The sequence below is a fragment of the Telopea speciosissima genome, chromosome 3 (genome assembly GCF_018873765.1).
Source record: "Telopea speciosissima isolate NSW1024214 ecotype Mountain lineage chromosome 3, Tspe_v1, whole genome shotgun sequence".
NCBI lineage: Eukaryota > Viridiplantae > Streptophyta > Magnoliopsida > Proteales > Proteaceae > Telopea > Telopea speciosissima.
Genome location: NC_057918.1, coordinates 72,199,234 through 72,225,349, shown reverse-complemented (window position 1 = coordinate 72,225,349; position 26,116 = coordinate 72,199,234). Strand labels below are relative to the sequence as shown.

Sequence of the window (26,116 nt, the reverse complement as noted above, 5' to 3'; positions counted from 1 at the left end):
ACAATCTCTCACAAACATGCACATACATTAGTGTCTACACGTGCATTTGTACGTGCGATTTTACTAATATATATACATAAAGAAGAGAAATGTTCGAAAGGTACAAACTGATCCTGGTACGTTTGACCTAAATAGTCAGATCATTGCAGTCGGGATAAAACTTCTGTTTTGTTTACAAAAACATAAATTAGAAAAGGAATCCAAAATATTCTTAATGTCCCATAAATCTGTGAATACTTCCCAAGGCCATTGCTTAATAGACTGGGTGGGCCAATGGATCAGATCTAAATAGTCAATCCAGAATGTTGAGAGGAACGTCGGACCATGATTCTACCTGCCGCAGGCCGAGCAACAATCCTTTTGTTTCTACCTCTTATTGTGATTCTGCATAACCAAAGTCCGTACAGGCACACACAAATTTATTGTTATGAATCATAATGACTGCCCATCATGCTTCTCCGGAATCTGTCAAAAAACTGTCGTGACAGATAATTGTTAAAGAGTTCGGTTTTGCAATAGCAAGTATTTCCCAGATGGTAGGAGGAATTGATTCAAAGTTGGGTTTAGTATTGGGTTCAATGTGTAGTGCAGAAGGGATGATGTGTAATCCCCAATGACCCAATCCATCTATTCTGAATTATTGACGGAGGGTTGGGTGGTCAATGTGAAACCCAACAACGATTCCGTTCAGTTCAGATAAAATAACATGTAATGGAAAAGATGGATAGAAAGGTTTTTATATCAAAGGATGAGCTTGGGGAGTTGGTATAAAAAGAGTGGAAGAGTTCAATGGAATTAGCATGGAGAAATTCAGTTTGCAGCTCTAGAGAGCCTACATTCCAGATGTGTTTTGAAAAGTCACATGAAAGGAAAAGATGCCATGGGGTTTCTCTGTGTAGTCTGCAAAGAACACACGAATCCTAGATTTGAATGAATTTTGATAAGTTAGTTTGAGTCCCAATCCCATTAAAAATTTGAATTTAGGGTGAAGCTTAAGTGACCAAAGCAGTTTCCAAATTTTCTCTCTCTCTCTCTCATATCTATATATATATATATATATATATATATATATATATATATATATATATATATATCAAACTATTATATAAAAGCACTAATACATGTTTTGAAGTTTCCTTCTTTTCTCTTATTTTTCTCTTCTCTCTCTCCCACTTTCCTTCAAAAATAAAAGGGTAAATTACACATCACCCCCTGATTTTTGAGAAAACTCAAATCACCCCCTCTACAGTAACGGTGTTAGTCTGATGTTAGTTATTGGTACAAGAGGACTATTTTGCCCTTGTACTAAAACATTAGAATTAAATTTATAATACTACCCTTCCTTCATCTTCAACGTAAAATATCCCACCCCTTTCCTGCAACTCTGCTCACAGCACCGCCACCGCCACCGCCGCCGCCATTGGCACACTTCGTGGGGAAAAGTGAAGATTCAACGAACCAGCTTGAAGGGAAAATTATTTACTCAAAAGATTTCATCTTTATGAAAGATTGATTAAATTGAAAGGGATTTAAACGAAATTTTTGTTGCAAGGTTTGGCCTAAGATTTCAGGTGGAGTTTCCTAGTTCGAAGGCTTTTGGATATAAAGTAATTAGACAATATTTATATCTGAAATTAAAAACAGCAAAATATTCACCGTTGCCCTCTTGAATCTTCAGCCTTGAATACCCCCAAGTCCTACCTTGATCTGATGGACAGATCAGTCTCAGGTGATTAAACACATCAAACTGAAAATAATGCTAAAACACGGTAATGTGTAGAACACATCGGACTGAAAATAATGCTAAAACAGGGTAATGTGTAGTCTCAGGTGATTAAACACATCAGTTCAAGTGGAATTTTCAAATTTTTGGATAATTTGTAGTTCAACTTTACTTTCCTCCCCTCTCGCAGATAGATATAAAGCTGTAGTCAATAATCCTGGACGTCTAGGAAGGATAATTTTTTTTTAATATGAAAAAGAAATTTAGAATTTGTATACTGCTGAAAGTTATTCTCAATTTATTGTCAGAATGCATTAGAATATAATGGAGAGCTTCATGGGAAGAAAGTTTTCCTCTTCGGTTGTACAGAACGTAAGTGCCTTGTATGATTTAGTACCTTCATTTTTATTTCTTTAGAACATGTTTCGTATTATGAATCACTGTTACAAGTTTCTGCTTAGCGTATGTGAAACAATTACTATGATTCTACTATACTAATATATAATCATAGTGACATCAAATTTGGTTCACCAAAATCCATAATGTGTAACTTTCACGATAAACACCTCTAAGGTCAAGGGGCAAATCGTAAGCTACTAATGGGAATCTCATTCTTTTTTGACCGATAGTAACACATGCAAGATTCTTGTAAGATCCAGATCGGTATCGGTCCTGACCGATCTCAAGACTGAACCTGAGATAAGGAACCTAGGCAGGGAGAACAAGAATTAAATAAATAAAGGGAATAAATAAAGTAAGAGTAGGAAAAACAAAATTTCAAGTATGATGTAATTGTCTCAAACCGTTTTTGTTATATTTGTTTTTTTGCACACTATCGTTTTCATAATGGTGCATGGCGATCAATGTGCAGTGCCAGTGCCAGTGCCCAAGCAATTTATTAGTGTTTTCCACGCAAGGCCTATGTCGCTGGTAGTGCGTGCATATATATATATATATATATATATCAAATTTCTATAATAAGTTGAAAACAGGGGATTTACAGAATCATACGATTTGCCCTATTTCCTTTCTTTAAACATAAACATAAAAACACAAACCCCAAGCAATTTATTAGTGTTTTCCACGCAAGGCCTATGTCGCTGGTAGTGCGTGCATATATATATATATATATATCAAATTTCTATAATAAGTTGAAAACAGGGGATTTACAGAATCATACGATTTGCCCTATTTCCTTTCTTTAAACATAAACATAAAAACACAAACCCCAGATGTCAAAACGAAAACCTGTTGCTTAGGAGGATTAAGTTGCTCAAGAAAAATAAAATCCTATCTGTATATAATATAACTTACAAGCAACTTTATTTTAGTGAATCGTATTTTAAACCTTATCCAGTACCCACTCTAGATGGCCTGAAGTGGAGAACAGCTCTGTGGTTTTCCCAGTCTAATCTATAAATCTAAAGCAGATATACAAGGCACAATAACAGGCAGGTATTAGAAAATGGAATATAAACCTCTCTAATCCATCACAACAAATTTTGCAATAAGCATTCAGATTTAAACACATGGACGATTGGAGGAAAACATTACTACCACAAGAAATAAAAGAGAATGAATATCATGTGCAATGAAAGCACTATCTATTAACATCATCTGTTCGGAGAGATCACCTTCCTATTTCTTCACTACCACCAAATGTTTCATGAAGTTTAACCATATAATTTTAAAAGAAGAAGCAAACAGACCTGTTGGAACAATAGTAGACCTACTACGTACTCTATTACTATCCAGCAACCTTGATCAACAACAACAACAATCCTTGTAAGTAAATATCAAGGACATGTACAGAAGACAGACAGTAGTAGTAGAACATAACAATTAGATTGAAACTTGAAATATCTACCACAATGAATTAAAAATACATACATATATTTTTTTAATCAGTCTGAACAATTGCGTCAGACCTCATGAAACCAACTACTACTTGTGGGAGAATTGATTTTTAGCATATCCATGATTTTCTGATGACTCATGCTCAGCATAGGAAACCATGCATGACCAATTTCATCTAGAGACCAAAATTGCAAGTCTGGATAAATTCATTGTCATAGTCCACAAATTTTGTCCATAGGGGGCGGAACTGGTTCATGGCAATATCAAGCCATGGTTTCATGTTCCCATTGAAGTGTATGACAGCAGCATTCCTGATCTCCTCCATGCTGATGCTTGGATTATACCCAAGTCCAAGAACATGCCAAAATTTTTCCAGAGGCTTGGTTGTCGAATAAAATGTGATCAGGCCTGGGGGCAGGGTCCCCAATTTCCACAATGTTCGATTCTCATTCTGCAACACAATTCCAGCATCTCCGCGGAGCCAGTTAAAAACATCAAACAAGGGCTAGATATATAATTATAAAAAAGTTGTAACAAAGAGATAGGAATCAATCAAATCCATCAGAGCCATCATGAATATAGAATAAATACAAGTACATTAACTTTTACAGGACCCACACATTGCTTATCTTCCTTCTCCTAACAACCAAATAATTAAAAGCAGAGGAGGTAGAACAGATAATTAGTTATTAGAAATCAGCCAAGAGGAAGGACACAAATGGCCAATTGATGCAAATAGGACCTCCTTTTGTATTACCATGAGATAAACTGCAAAATCGTGTATGATGAAATTAGCATCATTAGGACTTATGAAGAGGGTTTTCAGTTCTTGTTATAGAAACCACCAGATTTTTTATTTTTTGGATGTTAGATAAGTAACCAGAAATGTTAATTTGCTCCTTAGAGTTTGCTATTTGTAAGAGTTATTAGCCACGAGTCTTCTAAATTTTACCCTTAAATTAAAGGAAATCAGACTTCATTTTATAAGTAGAGCAACATAAAGAAAGCAGGGGTTGGGAGGGAGGGGCAAGAAATCCTTAGGATCCATCACAGACACATCATGGTTGAAAGCTATAGATGATCCCATGATTTGAACAGAATAAAAATCTCAGTTCAGTGAGCACCTAATGCTAGTTGCTAAATTTTTTGTTATGGACTCAGTCAGTGATATTAAAATTATTCTGCAAGCCTTCAGTTTGTTAGGAACCAAAACATGTAGAATTTAAAGAGGTTTTCAGTCTTACCAGATTCTGCCAGTAATGATACTGTTCCGTACACTTTTCCCTTCTCCACGCATCTAGATCGAAGAAGTTCATACCATAGGCCCATCCACACGCTTTGGGATTAAATTTCTCTTTGATCAAAGGATGTGAGAAATTCATGTACTGAGCATACCGGTGGAATGACCCGAAACATGTTTCAACAGCCCCGTTGACCTTTCCATCCATGTCAATCGCCCACAACCCTGTAAGATCTCTCTGAACAACCACGTCGTCATCCAAAAATAAGATCCTGTGCAACTTGGGATACATCTCTGGTAAATAGAACCTCACATGATTCAGCATAGATAGATACTTGGGATTCCTGAATTTCATGTTCGTTGTGTCCTTGGTGGCATTCTCGAGCTTATTCTCGAAGTAAAACCTCTGAAGATTCGCAGATTCGAGCTGACGGAGCACCGGAACATAAGAAGAGTTCAAGAACTTGTAATCTTCAATTGCTTTCACCTCAATGTGAGCTCCATTGTAATCTCTCATCTTGAACATTACCTGCATTGCCCCAAGATTCATCTTATCAGTCACAACATGGAACACATGCTTCCAGGGTTCCTTCGCGTTCTTTACTGCCGAATTAACCACAACAGAAGCAGCAACCACGTTATCCGAGAAAATGGCGTAGTGGTAGAGATTGGGATCCTCCAGTTCCGGCGGAGGAAATTTCCCTTCCTCCGAGTACTTGTCCGGATTCTCAATACGCTCTTGCATCAATCTCATGGTCACGCAATGCAGGCCCTTGGGAATCGATTTCGCAGCAATCAAGCTAGAGAAAGCCCCCTGCTTCTTAGCCTTGGTGAGATGCTCGTTGACAGCAAAAATAGTGTCTTTAAGTTTCTGAATCTTCAGCTGATTATCGAAAGACTCTTTAGACTCTGCAATCACTTGCCGTGTAACCTTGATCCGTTCTTTCACCTCCTTCTCAAACTGGCGAAGCACAGACTCATCAATCGAAACATCATCGGAATCAAACAAAGACCGGTAAGACGGTTTAGACATCAGATCTGTATAGTTACGAGTTAGATCGGCAAAAACCCTAACAAGCTTGGAGTTCTCGAGCTTGAGCTTTCGCGCAAACGAAGCATAAGCGAGGGCTAGAGATCTGTGGTCGTCTGCTTGCTTCCGGATCTGATCCACTCTTGGTTTCAAGGGATCTGACTTCACGGCAAGCACGGATCTCCGAACATAGTGGACGCGATTAAAACGAGAAGAAACCACACCCTAATACAACAAAACCAAATAGATTCAGTAAATTTTTACCCAAAAAACAGAAGGAAAAAAAAAAAAATGTTTACTCACCAGCTTGACATCTACTGAATCGGTTATCGATGACGAAGAAGAAGAGAAGAGAAAGAGAGCAGTGAAGAGAAAAACCGAGATGAAAGCGATGGCAGAGATGAAGGATCTGTAGGGAAATACGAAGTTTCGGATCGCTCGAGCGTCGTCTGGAAGCTTTGCGATATTCGCCATTTTTTTTTTTTTTTTCCTTCACTGAAGGAGATTTTCGGTTTGAGAGAGTGAAGTGGGGTTACAGTTACACTGTCTCTGTCTCTTGCGGAGATGCATTTAGTCCCTGAAAATTCATCGCATCGCATCTCATCTCATCTCATCTCATCTCATCTCTATCACTGGAAAGTGTCAAGCGTCAATGTAGACAGTAACCAACCATACGATCTTACGAACGTAGTATTTCTCTGTTTTATAAAGAGCGAAACGGGGCAAGGGAAACGGATAATGGCAAGGCTTAAACTTACGGGTGTAAGTTGTGGGTCTGGTTTAGCCCGACCCAGTTTGAAACCCAACAAGAGCCCGGCTCATTTAGTAGTCTGGGTTGGGCTTTTCAACCCATGGATTGGGTCAGAGCTAGATTTCCAGGCCCAGGCTCAGGCTCAGGCCAGGCCGGGCCTGGATTGATGATAGCTAAGGTTAACAATCCGGCCAACAGGTTGTAGGAGGTTAAGGTCGGAGATCCATGTGGTTATATATATATATATATTTTGGTGAAGATGCAGTTAGTTACATTGTGTAGGTTGGATAGTGGTTAAGGACTGATGATAGCTAGGGTTAACAATAAATCAAGTTAAGAGGGCGACATTATGGATCAAATTAAGACAGTCTAAACCCGGAAAATTATCACCTCCAGTTTGCTGACCGGCCCAGTTCCCCAGTTCCTCTAATAGGGGGATGGTGGACCCCACCCGGGCAGGGTGTTTGGGCATGGGTAGAGAGGTCATTTCAGCCCCCCTTTGTTAGAGAAACTGGGGAACTGGGCTGGTCAGCAAACTGGAGGTGATAAAGATCCGTCTAAACCCACGCCCACCATGCACTCTGGGCTTGCAACCTTCTTCCTGGCCACCCTATTAGAGATAGCCCATTAACAGGGCATATCCTTCAAGGTTCAAATTAGCTATTAGAGAAAATATGCAAGCATGCTCTCTCTCTCTATCAATAAGCTCTGTGGTTTTTTTCTCCATGTATACAACAAGGGTACGGTGATTTAAAAATTCTAAGCATATATTCGCTGTACGTTTAGGAAATGATATGATGTGGATTCATCACTTCAAACTTCAAACTGAGAATGATATGCATATATTTCTGTGCATGCATATCTAGCTAGCTACATTAATTGTAGACTATGTCGTCCAGGTGCCGCCGATTAAGACAAGACGATCAAATTGTTTTGCCAGCCAAGATTGTCATTACTATTTCTTGTCCCTAGCTTGATGCATGATGTGATCAATGATCGCGATTCTTCGATCAATGGCCAATCAAGTAGTTGCAGTACGTACTGGCTGCATGCGGTGGTAGCTAGCCACAGCAAAACAGTGGCCGGCCAACCAACCAACCAATCAACCAACCAAAATATGATTATTGGGGTAGGGGAAGGCAGAGAAGATCGAGGCACGTACCCATTCTCTAAAAAAGAAGACTGATCAAGTATATAGGGATGGTCGGATTTTTGGTTTTTGCTTGATAAATCATCCTATATTCCTATCCTATGACTTGGGTTGTGTTTGAGTTGTTTAACCCCAAGTCAATTTAATTGTTGGATTCAAATTCAATGAAGGAACTTGTTTAGGCATTTCTTTTTGTTTTATATTGGAAAAATTACACTGTCACCCTTTAAGGTTTGTATTAAATATAAAATGACTCTCTATGTTTCTAAATTATACAGCCACACCACCTGAGGTTTGGTTTGTTGTTACAGTCAGCCCCATTCCGTTATATCATTCCCGTTAAGTGGTACGATGCTGGTAATTCATGACTTAAAATGACTAATATACCCCTATTAGGGGTTTGACCTTAATTACCACCCCTTCCCCTGCCTTGTTACTCGAATCAGAATGAGGTTTAGGGAGGGCATGGGTTTACCGCTGCTTTAGAAGAGATTTGAAACACCGGAGCACCTACGAACTCAAAATACTAGATTAATACTCCCTTGTGTCAGTCGATTCCCCTTCTCCATGTCTTTTCCCATTGATTGCAGAAGCTCCATCGGCGGTTGCAGCGGCAGATTCACCATCTCCGTTCGACCAGCGAGAATCTTTCCACTCTATAAGTTTCAAATGCATCTATATATCTCTCTCTTCAATCAATTTTGCAATGCCATGGCTCATGACGGTTTCCACTTTACGATGGCCTGATTCTGGAACTCTATTTTGGGTTAATGGATCCACTAAGATTTGTATTTTTAATCTTTCTTCTTTTCACCTTTTTTATGTTTCCTAGTTTAACCATTTGATCGATGTACGTGGAAATATTAACTAATCGGTGGTTCATGGTAGAATTCTATTTTGAAATGTTTTTAACTATTAGTGCTTGTAGTGGCCATTGTGGGAATCCCAGCATTCAAAGCCATTATAGGTTTTATAATTACGTATGATCCATCTACACCCTTTTAAGGTTAGTGCTCCACAAACCACACCATCCATTACTCTTAGGGGGGGAAGGAGGAGGTAGTAACCATTAACAGAAAAGTATAAATAGGTCTCCATGAGAAGTGAAGTGCAGGGAGTATGCAATCCTTTGGAATGAAACTAATTCCATAATTTTGGGGTGAAAGGAACGACACTACATTGTTGCATCAAGCTAACATGAACAAATCCCAAAGAGATCGAATGCCCCTTGACCTTCTCCATTCAAGATCGGTTTAGTTCTGCACATGCACTGGACCATGATTCCTTATACGTATATTGTATTCGTTGGCATCCACACTTAAGGTTGTTGTCCATCCCTTTTGATTACCCATTTTAAGTTCTACAATAAAAATTATAATGAATCTAGGCCTGTTAACTGATCAAACTATATATTTAGGCACATCAGTAAATGTTATTATTGTATTTATTAGGTGTACATGCATGTTTTATAGTGTATATATGTTTATATTTTTGCTCTTGAATTTTTATATAGCAATCGTATTAAACATGTATCGTATCATTGTCTTGCGCGTTTTATTGTACCGGATTTTTGAAAAGTATTATTGTCATACAATCCATTTGATTGTATTTTTGATGAAACAGATGATTGAAGTTGGACAACTTCATCAAGAGGCACGACTTTGTGACGAGAACCATAATTGACTGCTTACATTTTAAATAAGATGAGGAACTGCAGGTCTCGAACTCGAAACCTCCGAGGGAGGCTAGCTCAACTACACAAGCCTCAAGCCAGCTATGCTAGCAGTTGTCCTCTAAGTCTTACTAATTAATTGTTGGGAAAAGAACATTGTCTAGTCACATATACAACTTGCATCCCAAACAAAGCTCCTTGAAATGACCGCCTTGTCTCCCTACAAAATGAAAAATCCCCCCTCTCAATGCCCCTACCAAAAGAAATATTATTTATTAGCTTATTAATTACATTTTTTTTCATGTGTAGCATGTGGGTTCGCCAATTCCAATTCTAATTCGACCTGTTTCTTTTGACAAATATTCTAATCTAACAGCATTTGATGCATTTTGTGGGGGAGGTTTGTCTTTATTATTATTATTATAATGTTAGGTAATTGATTGATACGTCAAAAGCTCTGAACCTAATAGAACGCGTTAAATCAAGTCCTTTAACCTATCTCATACTAGGCGTCCATACACTAGAATAAGTCCCATTAGACACATAACAGATTATTATTACCTAAACCATTACATCGTCTTTGCTTTTATTAAATACAACTATTTCCTTAAAAATAATTAAATATCAGACTACTCTCTCTCTCTCTCTCTCTATATATATATATATATATATATATATATATATATATATATATCACGAGATCACCATCGATGTCAATTATACTGAGCTCTTCGTCGCTATTAGGTCAATGACCATGATTTATGTTACCGTTATCCTTACATTGATTGCCTCATCAATACGCCACCAAAGAATCAGAGGAAGGTGGATTATCAGCCTAGTCCAAGAAATTGGTTCTTGGTAGGGGAGGGGTTCGAGTCCATTGCAGAGAGGAGACAAAGACTCTTCTTGCTTGCCAATTGCCTTGGCCCATGGGGGGTTGTGACTTGTGAGGGGTTATCAATTTTGGGAACACTTGTTTCGTAAATTCGGTCATCCGAGCTCTACTTCACCCACCACCACTGAGGAACTAATCAAAATCCGACGATATGGGATTGACAACTATCCAATCCGATTGACCAGAGTACCCCAGCGGGCAACTGAAATTAAGAAGAAAAAGAAAAGACTTTTCAAAATATATGATTTTTTTGTTTCAAATTTTAAATTCTGTAAAATATTATTGTTACAATGGTTTGTTAACACATTTTTATTCTACCACTACCACTTGGATAGATGATGTGTCAACTACTTACTGACCGTTGGATACAGAGGACATATTCAAGATTAGTCTTTTTTTTATTTTTTTATTTAGTAAAGATAGTCAAGATTAAGTCCAATTCAATAAAATACATCCCCGTCATGGGCATGGGTCTTGTGTATTTTCATGCATGCATATTAGTACCTTTAGCCATTGCTATGTACTCTATCTCCTGACTTTGAGCATGAACAGAAACACCACAACACTTGTGACAGTACTGGATCTTGCTACAAGAGGTAATTAAGATTCATTGAGTTTTTTACTATTTTACCAACTAAATTAAAGAAGAAAACAATAGCAAAAAACTAAAGATATATCAAACATGAATAATGAGCGACTCAACAAAGGATTTTAGGAATCAATTGGAGTCGGTGATCGAATTCGAGGAATTCCAATTTCAATTCCAATTCATTTCAGGCAAATCACTTGATCCAATCTTAGGTTACTTAAAACTAGGTCTGTAAACGGATTGGATTCGGCTCGGATAGTATTATATCCATATCCGCATCCGCATCCAATTAGCTATCGGACGGATTCGGATAGTGCTAAACGAATATGGATACGGATCGGATATTTTATCCGTTTACATGTAAATATATTTTTTTGGATCGCTATAGCCTATCCATATCCGTATCCGTTTAACTTTTGGACGGATTCGGATAGTGCTAAATAGATATAAACACAGATACGAAAATGGATTTTAACTATTCATTTACACCCCTACTTAAAATCGGCCAATGGGCAGGGTGGGCTCACCTCCTTCGACCATAATTTTATCTAGCTAGGTTACCGTTACTTGCTTGGTTCAATCCATAGTCTCCCATAGTTGTTGAGAGAGTTGACTAAAAAGGGAAAACTTCCATAAAGTAGAGAGCAACACAAAACTACTTTCTAATGCAAATGTGGGAACAAAGGAAGGGGTCTCATCGCTAATTAAATGATGATGGTGGGATGGAAGTCCATCCATCGTCCTTCATTAATGAGCCAAGGGCCCAAGGGATCGGATTCAATTCTGGCAATATTGCAGGAAAATAGTCGGTCTAAAGAAGGGTATTCTCGTCAAATAAATAAAATAATGGTGTAACAGTTGGTCAAAAAGGGCAGAGACAAAGAAACTGTGAACTGTGGAGCATTTTTCTTTACCCAAAATAGCCTCTATATATGGCTTTTGACGACTCACCACCCAATTGTGAGTAACAACAGACACATGGGGCCGTGTAGGGTTTAAAAGGAGGAGACCAGAGATGGCATGAATGCATAGCGTGCACTTAAGTGGTCATGAGTGGGTTCCCCATGTGAATTGTGAATATACTTATATACCTTCCAAAACCCTAATCTTCTTTACTCACATTTATTTTTCTTCCTTTTCCCACCCAAGCAGGCAAAATATATATATATTCTGATCAATAATCAGTCCTTACTGCCCAAAATGAAAAATGCACACCAAAAGCAGCCCTAATTTTCAATTAATTGTCTCTATTTAGTTTGGGATTTTATTTTATTTTTATTTTTGATAGTGGATTTAGTAGGGATTTGTTTTGGACTAGTGTTTGTTGTCTAACTGTTGTAGTTTGTTAATTATGTCCTTTTTATTAATTAAATTGTTTAAATTGGTCCTTAATTTCTTGGCATTTTAGAGAATTAGGTAAAATGTTCAAATCAACATGACGAGGAGGGGAAATTAATTAAGTACGATTGTAACTACCACTTTTAATTTCACATGCCTCTAAATCATTGAGCTGTTCATTCATAAAAACGTTTCCGCGTGCTACAAATGCAATTTGTATTGGACCCATTTAATCAAGAAGAAGAAGAAGATGATGATGATGATGATGATGATGATGAACATCGGACCCATCGATACAAGTTTCATGTAACTATAGGCTTTACGCGGTAGCACCGTGAGAATGAAGATATTTGCAAGGATGGAACAAGACATAGGTCTGATAATTACCTTAGAATGCCCCCATATTAATCATTCACTTTGATGCTATAATAGAGTAATGTTAGGGCCCTCTTGGTTGTGAGAACATGCAATTCAATAAATGCATGAAGTTAGTATCTAATCTTGGCTAAGTTTCATTAATTATCAGAAAGTAAAAAAGAAAAACCCAATTAGGAGAAGGTTCCACAAAATGTGATAAAGGTCATGCACTCATATATGGCAATGGCATTATAGGGAAAAGACTGCAATTATTAATATAAGGATGGTAATGAGGACATTCTAGTCATTTAGTTAAAAGAAACTGGTTTGGTGGTTTTGGTATGAAGGACTTTTCTAAAGGTGTTTCTTGCAACCAATGTTAGTAGTCACCTTTTGTTACTTTGTTGGTTGGTTACAACACTCTTCACTCTCCTCTCCTTTAGTCACGCCGGTTTCACTACCCCAATTCACTCTCTTTAATTCCTTCTTCTTAGTTCTTACTAAAACAGAACATAAAAAGTAACAACTAATTTCTTTCTCCATTCTTCCATTCTCCCATCCTTCCATTCTTCCATCCTCCACTTCTCTCCATCTTTTCTCTCTTCTGCAAAGAAGAGATGTCTGAATTCTGTTTCTCAATCTTTAACAAGAACAACAAGACTCATTTTTCTAGTCTGCTCCTTACTGACTTCATCATCTTCTGCTCCTTCATACTGTCTCATCCTCTATACTTCTCTTACTTGCTTTTCTTCTCTCCTTACCTCCTTAAACTCCTCTCCTTTCTTTCTCCTCTCTTCATCACCACTTTTCTCCTCCTCCTTACTCTCTCAACTGTCTTCCCCGGCATCTTGGATGACAAGGTCTCTCTAGAAACCTCAGAGTCTAAAGTGGGCTTCCTCCTTGACACATATCGAAAAGTTGTACACACATTACGGTCCAGACTTGACGACGAAAGCATCGAATTCAGCCTCTTCGAGGAGCTAGAAGCATGTGTGGTGGTGTTCAACACAATTGGTTTCAATGTAGGAGAAGGAGAAGAAGACCCAATTGAGGTTTTAGAAACTAAGTTTGATGGGAAAGGCTTACAAGCACTAGACATTGGTTTAGATGAACTTGAAGCTGCAGTAACTAACAAGTTAGAAGAAAACCCAGTTGAGGTTTGTCAGAGGAAATGGAAATGTGGAGGAGATAGCCTAGGATGCTTCTTACAGGATACAGTTCCATCTGAAGAAGAAGAAGAAAATCATGACATTGTACCAAAAGGTACTGTGTCCGACAAGATTGGAGAAAACCAAGAAGAGTACTCACTAGTAGTAGTGGGTGGAGGTGGAGGATCCAAGGCGGCAGCTGTTAACAGGGTAAATGAAAACCCAATTAAATTGAGTCTGGAATATGGGAATCCAAAGGTACTGGGTGGAGGTGGAGGATCCAAGGCAGCTGTTAACAGGGTAAATGAAAACCCAATTAAATTGAGTGTGGAATATGGGAATCCAGAGGTACTGGGTTCCAGCCTTGGGAGCTTTGGGTCAATGAGGAAAGAAAAGGAGTGGAAGAGGACATTGGCATGCAAGCTTTATGAGGAAAGAAGGAATGTTGATGATGATGATGAAGAAGAAGGGATGGATTTACTATGGGAGACTTATGAAACTGAGACAGGGAAGGTGAAATTGGAAAAGAAGGAGAAGAAAGTGAAAAGCAAGGATAAGAAGCAAACAAAGAAGAAGAAGAAACATGAAGTTGAGTACTATGAGGATGATGAGGAAGAGGATGATGATATGAATGAACAATTCTGCTGCTTACAGGCTTTGAAATTCTCAACAGGGAAGATGAATTTGGGAATGGGCAGGCCTAACCTTGCAAAGATTTCCAAGGCCTTGAAGGGAATTGGATGGTTTCACCAGATCAGTCGGCATGGTAAGAAAGGGTAGATCAATTATATTAGATTAATTAGATTTTTCACTTTCTTCTTTTTTCTTTTTCCTTTTTCTTTTTTTAATTAAATCCTGTTTCACTTGGTTTGATGTTAAAGTTGTTAGACAAATTCCCAAAGTAAATATGTTATTTCATATACTCACTCAAAATTTTCAACTCTTGCCACCCCCTCTTTCTCTCTCTCTCTCTCTCATCCAAGGGATCGAGGAGCATTTGGCCTGAAAATATTTTAAGTTTCACAGTGGTAGTAAGTTACTTAAAGGGGTTGTTCTTCTGGTTCTTAGATAAAAAAACGCCCTGCAAGCAGGATTCACTTGCCAATTAAGCAAGCTAGCTACTAGTAGTCTACTACTTTGTTATGGGTAGGTTCCCTCTTTTTTATCTTCTTGGATGCGACTAGGAAGGTACAAATTACAAGGTTAAAGAGGGTGATTTGTGTCAAATTAGTGTCAAATCACATCATATCAAGAAGAAAATAGAATGTAATGGCAACGGCTTGATGGAAGGGAATTTATAATCATTAAATATGGCTTCCTGATGAGAATGCAGAGAAGAAGGACGCATGAGAAAGCCAAATAAACGGTTCATGGACAGTTGCAGAGCAAACCTATCTAAATAAGAAATTAAGCTAAGGGTATATTTCTTAAACTCAACACTAAACACAACACGTTAATCTGAGCCGTTTATTTTTTGATCTTTTAATTGTAACTGTTGAATAAAAAAAGCATTCAACCTGCTAACCGAGACAGCAGGTTTCTTCTTTCTCCTCTCTACAACTGGTCTCGCCGCCGTGTCGTCTTTGGAAGAGGGAGAGGGAGAGCAGGGCTTCCATCTTCTACCTCCAATCCTCCAAAATCAGAGTAGGTTCTTCTACCTCCAATCCTCCAAAAAACCTGCCAGCGTCAAGGTTATCGCACCACACCTCCCTAATTTGAATATCCCCTTTCGGTGGAAGAGGAAACCCTGAAATCAAAAGCCCTATCTTTTCTTCATTCTCTCTATATCTCTGTAATTCCAATTTCATATCTAGTACCCAGAAACTAGGAAACCTGAAATGGAATGTCTTCTCTTTAAACGTCTAAAACCTCCATGATCAAAGCAAATTAAAAAAAGAAAAAAGAAACCAAAAATGAAACAAATAACAAAAAAAAAAAAAAAAAAACCTCCTTTTCTGCTTCTTCTGTTTCCTCTTTCCATGCTCTGTTCTAGACGGTAGTAGCAGCCCCAGTTATTTTGGTTCGATCTCCTCCCTCACCAATCTTTGTTCCTCAAACTGTAGGGTTAAGATTCCCCACCTTAGGGCGACTCTAACCCATCGGCGTGTGGCATGGGTTGAAGGGCTTCGTGGATGGAGGTGTCTCGCCAAGATTTCTCATAATCGATGATGGCTAGTAGAGTATCAACTTCGATGGGGAGAACCCAGATGAAGATGCAAAGAATCTTGTGCTGGGGGGTACCCAGATGACTGCTAGGCTTTACAGGTTTGAGGAGTATGAAAAGTTCAGGAAGTATAAGGATGGAACCATGCTGGCCCCTGATGCCCCATCATTTGATCCCAAAAAACCAAGATTTTAGGAGGTTGGGATGACTCTCAAGATTAGGTGCATCAACAGAAACAGAGAAACTGGACTTGGACAAATTCGGTGAGATGGGCACGGTAACACACCATCGATTAATGTTGAACAGAACTCAATAGGGGGTTAAGTTACTCATGCTTATGCTGTTGTGCAGGACAAGCTTCCTTTCATGCCAAATAAAATACAGAAGCATGGAACTGATGAAAAGAAAATATTGAAGATCTGATTTATTGTAATTCGATATTAATTATTGAAGATGCTGATCTTTAGGCCCGAGACAAGGCGATTTAGTCCGGCGTCACTGACTTGTCGAAGGCGATTCAGTCCGGCGTCACTTGCGAAGTAGTTATCTCCCCCAATTCCCTGGATAAAAGCAGGAATCTCCAACTCAGATCAGAAGAATCGCAGAAATGGAGGGAAGGATGACTAATCGCCTTCGGAGAGATGGAGAGCCGTCGGAGACTTGTCGGAGAGATGGTTTGCAGCGTTGTGAGAGAGGAGAGAGAATGGAACCCTACTTGGTTAGAGAGTCGGTTGCCGGGTTATTTAATCGACGGTTTTATTTAAGTTTATTTATTCAACGGTTAAGATTTAACCATTGAGTTTTAACGGTGTGTTTATCCTACTTTTCCACTCGTATTGTGACTTTTCTTCCTCTTTTTTTCTTCCTGGTGCAAGAACCCCCAAACCCCAGAATGGGGAATGGAGGATTTATTCAAGATTACGTACAACACTATGGATAGAGTATGACATATCTCTATAATCCATGGATTGGAATTGAACCAAATTGTCGTGCACGATATCGACAAGGCCCTCCTAGTTAGGAAGTCAGCAATGCTGTTAATCTCCCTCGAAATAAACTGAAAATTATAAGTTACAGAATATGAAGAAATATGCAAGACATCCTCCACAGTCAATCTAATCTCCAATGGTGATTGAATGGCAGCCCATTGTTGATGGGATACAACATCCTTATCATCGGATTCCACAATCAGGAGCCCTCAGAAATGAGCAGTTCGAATGGTTACCAAATCCGCTTCCCAGACACCATATCGTTCCTAGCAATCCATAGGAACCAACAGATGAAAGAGCAATGACTACTCAGATCACCACCCTCCTTTCCTTGGAGGTGTAGTTGGCGACTTGGAAGATCAGGAAGGGAGGGAACCATATATATTTTTATTTAATGTTTCAGTGGATGTCTTTATATGCAATTAAAGAAGATTTTCATAAAAAAAATGAGATATTCCCTCCCAAGAAATCAAAGAGGATTAAATACTGATTCACACTTCCAACCTTTAACATGGAATGCCTGAGGAAAAAAAGACATTTCTAGAATACACTAATGATGTGACATTAACTGAAGGATCTAAACAGAACAATATCTATAATTTTCAAAGAGTGGAAGTTATTAACAAGAAATTTGATAAAAATATAAATTAAGTGCATAGTTGCAGAAGAAAAATGGTAGCCGACTGTTTTAAAATTTTAACAAAGACAACTCATGTATGATGTAAACTTCTAACAGGGTCAAGCAAGATGAAAACAGAGAGCTGGATGGAAGGAGAAACCCAACCATGACGTACTGCTCTGGTGAACCCTCAAACCCAAAATTGAGAAAAGAAATTTCCTTTTATGGCTTTGTTTGTTTCGGCAGAAAATTATTGGAAAAGAAAATTTTATGGTAAAATATAATTTTCAATTGTTTTTTTTTTTTAATTTGTAAAATTGTCATAGGAAATTTTTTTATTGGGGATCATATATTTTCTGGATTTTTCCTTTGCAAATTTTACTTGCAATTTGGCCCTAAAACCTTTTCCTCGTAAATTTTTTAATATTTTGAGAGCATCCTTTATTACTTTGGATGGATCATATATGGCATATGTATCTACCATATGATAAGGGCTGCATAATTCAAAATTAGTTAATTATAATGCATCCAATGCCCTAAGAACAAAAGAGAGAGAGAGAAAACAATTGGCATTAGTTCACAACACCATTAACGGTCTTCCATCCCAAGTCGATTTTGCATTTTCGGATGATAAAAATAATTGTTATTATTATCGGAGAATGCGAAATCGACTTGCAATTCATACCAAACACAGCTGTAATGTTCTTTGGTACCAAAATTTCTACCTCGACGACCAATGATACCCACACTCTTAAGATTGAGTATGAAGTATTATTCAATAAATGAATATATGCAGATTGCATCATTATCATCATCATCAACATCTACTTAACCCCCATACGTTGTTAGATTAAATAATATTTTTTTGGGAAAAATAACTTTGTCCGACAGTGTGGCCTAAGCTAGCACGAAAAATTATCCTCTCAGGTTCCTTGCCTGGTATAGTTCCCTAGTGCCTCTAATAAGAGGGGGGGGGGTGGGACCCCACCCGGACAGTACGTTCGGGCTAGGGATAAGATGGTCATTTTCACCTCCTATGAGAGGAACTATATGAATTGTACCGGGCAGGGAACCTGAGAGGATAAAGATCCATGCTAGCACTCCCATGAATCTCTCTCTCTCCTTCTCCATATGAAAAGACACCTCTGTCCCCTTGTTTTGAGGAGGAGAGAGATAAACACATGGGAGTGTTTGTATAGGTCACACTCCCATACAGAAAACTACTTCCTTATTCTCTTATTCTTATATAAAGAGAATTTCTTATTGACACCCCTCAAGGTGTCAAATTAAATAATTTGTAATCTTACATTTTTTCCCTTTTAATATAACACAATCTTTTTCCAGAGAGGATAATAATATCATTTCATATGCATAGTCGAAAAATGTGAATGACAGTGACATATATTGATGCAGTGATATGTTATCTTCAACAATTATTTTTTAAAATTCTTTTATACCCCCAATCTTAAAAGACTCTTGGGAATAAAATAAGGGGCAATTAAAAAAAAGGTGCCAAGTTCTAAATACACGTATAGAGGTGTCAACACTAAGGGTGTCAAAATCAAACTGAAATCGTTCACTAAATTCCAATCGAACCATTTAAACCGAAACCGTGAAGCCGTTTAATAAATGCTTTGGTTATGGATTCAAAATTGAGACCATTTAAATAAACAGTTTAAACCAAACTGGCCAGACCGTTTAATCCTCTTAGATGTACATAAATGTGGCAAAAAGAAACATAAGACGTTTACCAACACTGAACCGAACCGATTAAATCGAAAATGTGAAACCATTTAATAAATGGTTCGATTATGGTTTCAAAATTGAGACCGTTTAATTAGACGGTTTAACCGAAACTGAACCATTTAACAGTAGCCATTGCTACATAGCAGGTTGTTGTTGTTGTTGTTGTTGTTGTTGTTGTTGGAGCTTCTCAGGCAAGGATTAAGCAGAAGGCAGAGAGGGGGTTGTGGTTATTGGGTTTCTCATCAAAATCCAAGAAGCAGAGGCCTGAAAAGCTCTCAAGCTCCCCCAAACATGCACAAATATGGTAGAAGTAGTAGCTAGGACTAAAGAATAGTAACAGAAACAAGATGAGTTAGAAGAGTAGTTGGTTATATATATATATATATTTATATTGTTTTCACAAATGAGCTTACCTTGTAGGATGGACTGTTGTCATTGACCATCATATCAGGGTTGTTGGTGATCGAAGTTACAAATATTCAAAGGGATTAATGTATCTGATAATCTGAAGCTGATGCAAACTAGTACGAAAGTGCTTCCTCAAGCATCTATTTATAACTATTACTTTTAGGTTTCTCCTACTCCACTTACCTACTTTCGTTAACAACTCCACTTCTTCACTGGAAACCAGATCAGTTCTTATTTTTTTATCTAAACTGGTTTTATATATGTATGTATATTTCACTTCTTCCTTAAGCTCTCCCATCCCATCCAATTTGTCAGGTGAAAAACCTTTTCTGTTATCTGTTAAAGGTATATCTATCTCTTGTGGTAGTTCTTTCTGTCCCCTTCCCTGTATTTGTATGACTTGAGGATCAAAGCTAGCAGCTATTCTTCAATCCAACTTAGTTGAGGTACGGTGGTGGGTCTTTGCAGTAGAAGTTTCAGAGATGGCTCCAATTTTGATCCACGGAATGCTTCATGTCACCATTTTTGAGGTGGATAAGCTGCACTTGGGATTTGGCCCAAATTTCATTGGCAGGCTTGTGGAGAAGGTACAAGATGGAATTGGAATCGGCAAGGGTACTAGACTATATGCAACAATTGATATAGGAAAAGCTAGAGTTGGGCGGACAAGAATGCTGAAACGCGAGCATGTCAACCCTCGATGGTTCGAATCTTTTCACATTTACTGTGCTCATATGTCTTCCCATATAATTTTCACTGTTAAAGATGATAAGCCCATTGGGGCAACAGTAGTAGGAAGAGCTTATGTACCTGTTGAGGAAATCATTGGTGGGGAAGAAATAGATAGATGGGTGGAATTCATTTATGAACATCATAAACATATTATTCATCGACATTCAAAGATCCATGTAAAGCTACAATATGTTCCTGTAGCAAATCAACTTACTTGGTCCAGGGGAATTACAAGTCCCAAATTTCCTGGTGTCCCTTACACATTCTTCTCACAAAGACAAGGATGCAGAGTTACTCTTTACCAAGATGCACATATCCCAGACGACTTCATCCCCAAAATCCCTCTTTCAGGGGGAAAATACTATGAACCCCATAGATGCTGGGAGGATATTTTTGATGCGATAACTAATGCAAAACATTTGATTTATATAGCTGGGTGGTCTGTCTATACTAAGATTACCTTAGTAAGGGACATGAGCAGGCCAAAGTCTGGAGGAGACGTTACTCTTGGGGAGCTGCTCAAGAGGAAGGCTAGTGAAGGTGTCAAGGTTCTTATGCTTGTTTGGGATGACAGAACCTCCGTGGGTTTGATAAAGAATGAAGGTGTTATGGACACCCATGATACAGAAACTGAAGATTACTTTCGAGACAGTGATGTTCACTGTGTTTTGTGTGGCCGTGACCCTGATGTTGGGGATAGCTTGGTTCAGGGCTTTGAGATTTCCACAATGTTCACTCATCACCAAAAGACTCTGGTGGTAGACAGTGAGATGCCCAACAGAAGATCATGGTCGTCCTCAGAGGAGGAGGAATGGAGGAGAAGGAGAAGAATAGTGAGTTTTGTTGGTGGAATTGATCTTTGTGATGGGAGATATGATACACCCTTCCATTCCCTTTTCAAGACCTTGAACACAGCCCACCATCATGATTTTCATCAACCCAACTTCAAAGGTTCTTCAATCCACAAAGGTGGTCCAAGAGAGCCCTGGCATGATATCCATTGCCGTCTGGAAGGACCCATAGCATGGGATGTCCTTTACAATTTTGAGCAGAGATGGTGGAAGCAAGGTGGGAAAAACGTACTTGTTCAGCTCCACAACCTTGAAGACATTATTATAACCCCATCTCCAGTTATGTTCCCAGGGGACCATGAGACATGGAATGTTCAGTTATTTAGATCCATCGATGGAGGTGCTGCATTCGGCTTTCCTGCAACACCAGAGGATGCTGCCAGAGCAGGACTTGTGAGTGGAAAGAACAACATAATCGATCGAAGTATTCAGGATGCCTACATAAATGCCATTCGAAGAGCAAAGCATTTTGTGTACATTGAAAATCAATATTTCCTGGGAAGCTCATTCTGTTGGAAGCCAGAGCATGACATCAAGGTTGAAGATATAGGTGCCTTGCATCTAATTCCAAAAGAAATCTCACTGAAGATTGTGAGTAAGATTGAAGCAGGTGAGAGGTTTGTGGCCTATGTTGTGGTCCCTATGTGGCCAGAAGGTATTCCAGAGAGTGATCATGTCCAACCAATTTTAGATTGGCAGAGGAGAACAATGGAAATGATGTACACTGATATCACTCAGGCCCTCCACGCTAAGGGGCTTATGGAGGCCGACCCAAGGGAATACTTGACATTCTTTTGCCTTGGCAATAGGGAGATGAAGAGTAGGAATGTTGGTGAAGAATATGAAGCTCCTCATAAACCAGAGAAGGGTAGTGATTATAGTAGAGCACAGCAGGAGCGCCGCTTCATGATTTATGTTCATGGAAAGATGATGATAGTTGATGATGAATACATTATCATTGGATCTGCAAATCTGAATCAGAGGTCAATGGATGGTGGTAGGGACTCTGAGATAGCCATGGGAGCATATCAACCGCATCACCTAGCAACCAAGCAAGCTGCAAGAGGTCAGATCCATGGCTTCCGGATGGCATTGTGGTACGAGCATCTTGGCATGCTTGACAATGGCTTACTCCATCCTGGGAGTTTGGAATGTGTTGGTAAGGTGAACCGGATCGCTGATAAGTACTGGGATCTTTACTCCAAAGAGAGTGATGATCTAGAGCATCATGACCTGCCAGGCCATCTGCTTAGGTACCCAATTCAAGTCACTCGCAATGGAGAAGTCACTACACTTTCAGGGTTTGATCATTTCCCTGACACTAAGGCTCGCATTCTTGGTTCCAAATCCGCGTTAGTTCCCTCAATCTTGACTACATAATAGGATTTTGTTCAAATACGTACAGTAGTAATATCCACTTGTCGTCCCTCCTCCTGTTCATGTATTTGAACTGTAATCCAGATATAGTAGATATGCCTATTGCAATTTGCAGAAAGTAGTGAAATAATAATTAATAATAGTCCTGATCGATGATTGACTACATAATAATATTGATTCATATATATATATATAGGTTGTATATATATGACAGAGAGATAAGTTGTATTATGTAGTTGTTGCAATCAATTGTGATATGATTGTGTGATTGCTGGTTTCTTCTATACTGTTTCTTTCTTTGCTCTTGCCTGCCTTAGTTTTCTCAGAAGAGAAGTTTTACAATTAATTAATTAATCGCTTTCGTTTGGCCACCTCAACACTCTAAGAGGTTGTGTTTGGTTGTAGGAGGATTTTTTTTTGTGGTAAATATTGCATGAGGAATTAAAAGGAAGGAAAGCGAAGTTTTTCAAATCTAGAAAAGAAGTTTTGGTAATCATTATCATGATGATTGTTTATGGTCTAAACTTTAAACTATTCAAATTTCTTATTATATTTAGTAATGAATCGTAAAAATATTTAAAGGATTTGGCTGCAAACTAAAAGTGAAATTTAGGGAAAGAAGAACGTTACCCGGTAGCATCCCCTACACCCTTTCACATGGGGCAATGAATTAACCACCCCTCCCCTTCCCTTGGATGACCATGCATGCATTACCGGTGGCCCCCATGCGCTAGCGCAAGTGCCCCACAACTTGGTAGTAAAACCTTCTTTAAATTTAATCATCAAATAAGGAATGATTTTGGAGTTGATGACATAAACATGTGGGTACTAATAATAAAAGTTTCTTTTTTTAGATTTGAAATTTTCAATTCCTTTCCCTTTAATTTCCCTTGCAAATCAAAGGAAAGGATGCGAAATTAAATTAAAATTAAAATTAATTTTTTATAATCATTATAAAATAAAAAATAAGGGGGAGGGTTTCCATCAGTGTGGGGAGGAATCTGCACACCAGACCAAGTGATGCCCTGAAAAAAATATAACGACATGGGACTCACATATTTAGAGTAGGAGAAAAAAAATAATAAAATAATCCATGTGAGCATAGTTGGAAAACTAGGCTTCGGCTTGGGCGAGTCATCTGAGTCGAACATGAAATCTAGTAATGAGTCATGAAGACTTGCCCCCACATTTAAGAATGACAAAACTAGGTCTAATCAATCCGAGATCTCATTGACTCTGTTTTTTGCCCAAGCCATGTGAAACTCAACAAATCTGGATTTTTTTTTATTGAGCCATATATTATTCATATACCACAAGTTTGGTCTAAAACTAAATAATACCCTAGAATTTTTATTCCTTGTCTTCGATATTAGCCTATTTTTTTCTTCTCACTTGTGAAGAAACCATAGCCTTAGTCCCCCCCTCCTCACTCGGAGAAGAAAAAGAAGGAAGATATTACAAAAAATAAGAAGAAAAAAAAAATACTCATCCGAACTAGGTTTGACTCACCTAAGTCACAAGATTTTGAAAAAGGCAGGTCGCATCTAAAAAACCGGATTTTTCAACCATGCATGTGAGAGGAAAATTGCACTATGACATTGTGGGGAAGTTTTTCCATAGTGATGATAACTAAAATTTTTGTGATCAAATTTCTTAGATATTAGAAGGGAAAAAAACAACCTGATACATCCAAGATTCACCGGACCAATCAGCGGCTGCCACGCGTCACAGAACGACCCGCTCCAGAACCAAGGAGAACCAACTGGGGGTCCCACCCGGGCGTGACCTCACCCAGGTGCGGCCTCACCCAGGCGCAACCACACCCAGACGCGGCCTCACCCAGGCGTGGCCTGCACCAGGCGTGGCCTCACCCAGGCGCGGCCACACCCAGGTGCGACCTACACCCAGGAGTGGCTTGCACCCAGGCGCGGCATCGTGGACGCAGACGTGATGTACACGGACACCGGGGCTACTCGTTTATGACCCAATCGTGTCACTACAGACTCATGTCACCACTAGGACTCTAGGCCATCGCTTAGAAGTCACGTCACTCAGACGGATTTAAGTACCAATGACGTTATCACCACACGCGGGTATCTATCCACCAAGGATCTTGATACCACCAGGACACTCCCTCCCGCGGGGAGGTGGCCAATCAGGATAGAGCCCCGTTACCCAGGGCCTCTATCCACTCAACGGCACAATAGCCATCAAACTGGGACTCTCCACACCGCCATACACTGCTATAAAAGACAAGGTACACAACCCCATTGGGGGACATCAAAACTCATATTGAATAATCACTATTCATCTGTTTGCTCAGGAGATCTAACTTTGGCATCGGAGAGCCCTAGGCAGGAACCACACCGGTTCTCTCTGTTGACCCCTTGGTCCACTTGCAGGTGACGGCACTCGCAGGACCACTCGACAATTTCTTGACGTAACAGATTGGCGCTGTCTGTGGGAACGACGCTAGCCATTATAGCTACTAGCTCGCTTCCATATTCATTCAATGGCACGAAGGAAGACTACCACCACCAACAACGGAGCAAGGAATGGATCACCACCCCAGAGTGCTCTTTCGGCAGAGCCAATGACCAGGACCATGTCCCTCTGGAGGAAGAGATCCCCCTTAATGACCAATTTGTGGTCGACGAGCCCAACAATGATGCAGTAGACGATGTGGTGGTGGAGGTGATACCTGACCCCAATGGTCTAGCCACTGTGGGTCAGATCAAAGACCTGTAATGACAGATCCTCGATGAACAACGACTCTTTGGAGAATACCTGACACAGCATGCGACTTCTCACCGCCGAAGGACTTCACCATCAGCAAGGGTGGAGTCTGTACCTCGACAAGAGCTGAACCCTAGGAGATCATCTCCCAGGGGCGTGGGATCAGAGAGACTTGCGCAATGGGCAACCCCCACTCCGCAGCGGGGGGAGCCTTCCCAGCGTCCCACGAGAACAAGAGACCTCTTGCCACGGTCAGAATGTCGGAGGACGCCAACACCCAGGGTGAGGGTGTCTAGCCAGCAGAGATCGGTCTGGAGGTCTGTGTTCGACGGACGACTTGAAGAAGGTCACATACCACGATGAAGTCGGACCTACAGAGAGGAAAGCCCCTCACCTTCACGACAGGGTTCATCACGGCGTGACCATTCACCATCCCGCCAACACTCAAGGCGGGAGGGGACATCCAAGAGAGAGCGTGAACGGGGTCACAGCGAACATCCAGCCAAGAGTGAGGGACAGACACGGGATGAGGAGCTCGATAGAAGACTCCCCGACCTGGATGAGAAGCTGGAAGGGCTGAAGAAGCAGACCAAAGGCGAGACACATTCCATAGCTGGACAACACCCATTCTCGACAGAGATCATGTCAGCCACGCTACCTTCCAGGTTCCGACTACCCACCTTTGAACTTTACAGTGGTACCACTGACCCTAATGACCACATCAACTACTTTAATGGCATGATG

At 39.6% G+C, this 26,116-nt stretch overlaps 3 protein-coding genes across 3 annotated transcripts; 2 read left to right on the top strand and 1 right to left on the bottom strand.

Annotated features, from left to right (window-relative positions):
* Window positions 1–3,554: 3,554 nt before the first annotated feature.
* Window positions 3,555–6,324, bottom strand: LOC122655502 (galacturonosyltransferase 8). Its single transcript, XM_043849689.1, has 3 exons — window positions 6,154–6,324; window positions 4,825–6,075; window positions 3,555–4,031 (listed from the first exon to the last, which is right to left on the bottom strand). The coding sequence occupies exons 1-3, from the start codon at window positions 6,322–6,324 to the stop codon at window positions 3,756–3,758; spliced, it is 1,698 nt and encodes a 565-aa protein (XP_043705624.1). The 3' UTR covers window positions 3,555–3,755.
* A 6,705-nt stretch (window positions 6,325–13,029) lies between these two features.
* LOC122655501 lies at window positions 13,030–14,690 on the top strand. The gene is made up of 2 exons (XM_043849688.1): window positions 13,030–14,547; window positions 14,580–14,690. The coding sequence occupies exon 1, from the start codon at window positions 13,220–13,222 to the stop codon at window positions 14,528–14,530; it is 1,311 nt and encodes a 436-aa protein (XP_043705623.1). The 5' UTR covers window positions 13,030–13,219; the 3' UTR covers window positions 14,531–14,547; window positions 14,580–14,690.
* A 5,468-nt stretch (window positions 14,691–20,158) lies between these two features.
* On the top strand, window positions 20,159–22,676 carry LOC122654115 (phospholipase D alpha 1-like). Its single transcript, XM_043848091.1, has one exon. It carries the CDS (start codon window positions 20,159–20,161, stop codon window positions 22,637–22,639), a length of 2,481 nt encoding a protein of 826 aa, XP_043704026.1. The 3' UTR covers window positions 22,640–22,676.
* The last annotated feature ends 3,440 nt before the right edge of the window (window positions 22,677–26,116 follow it).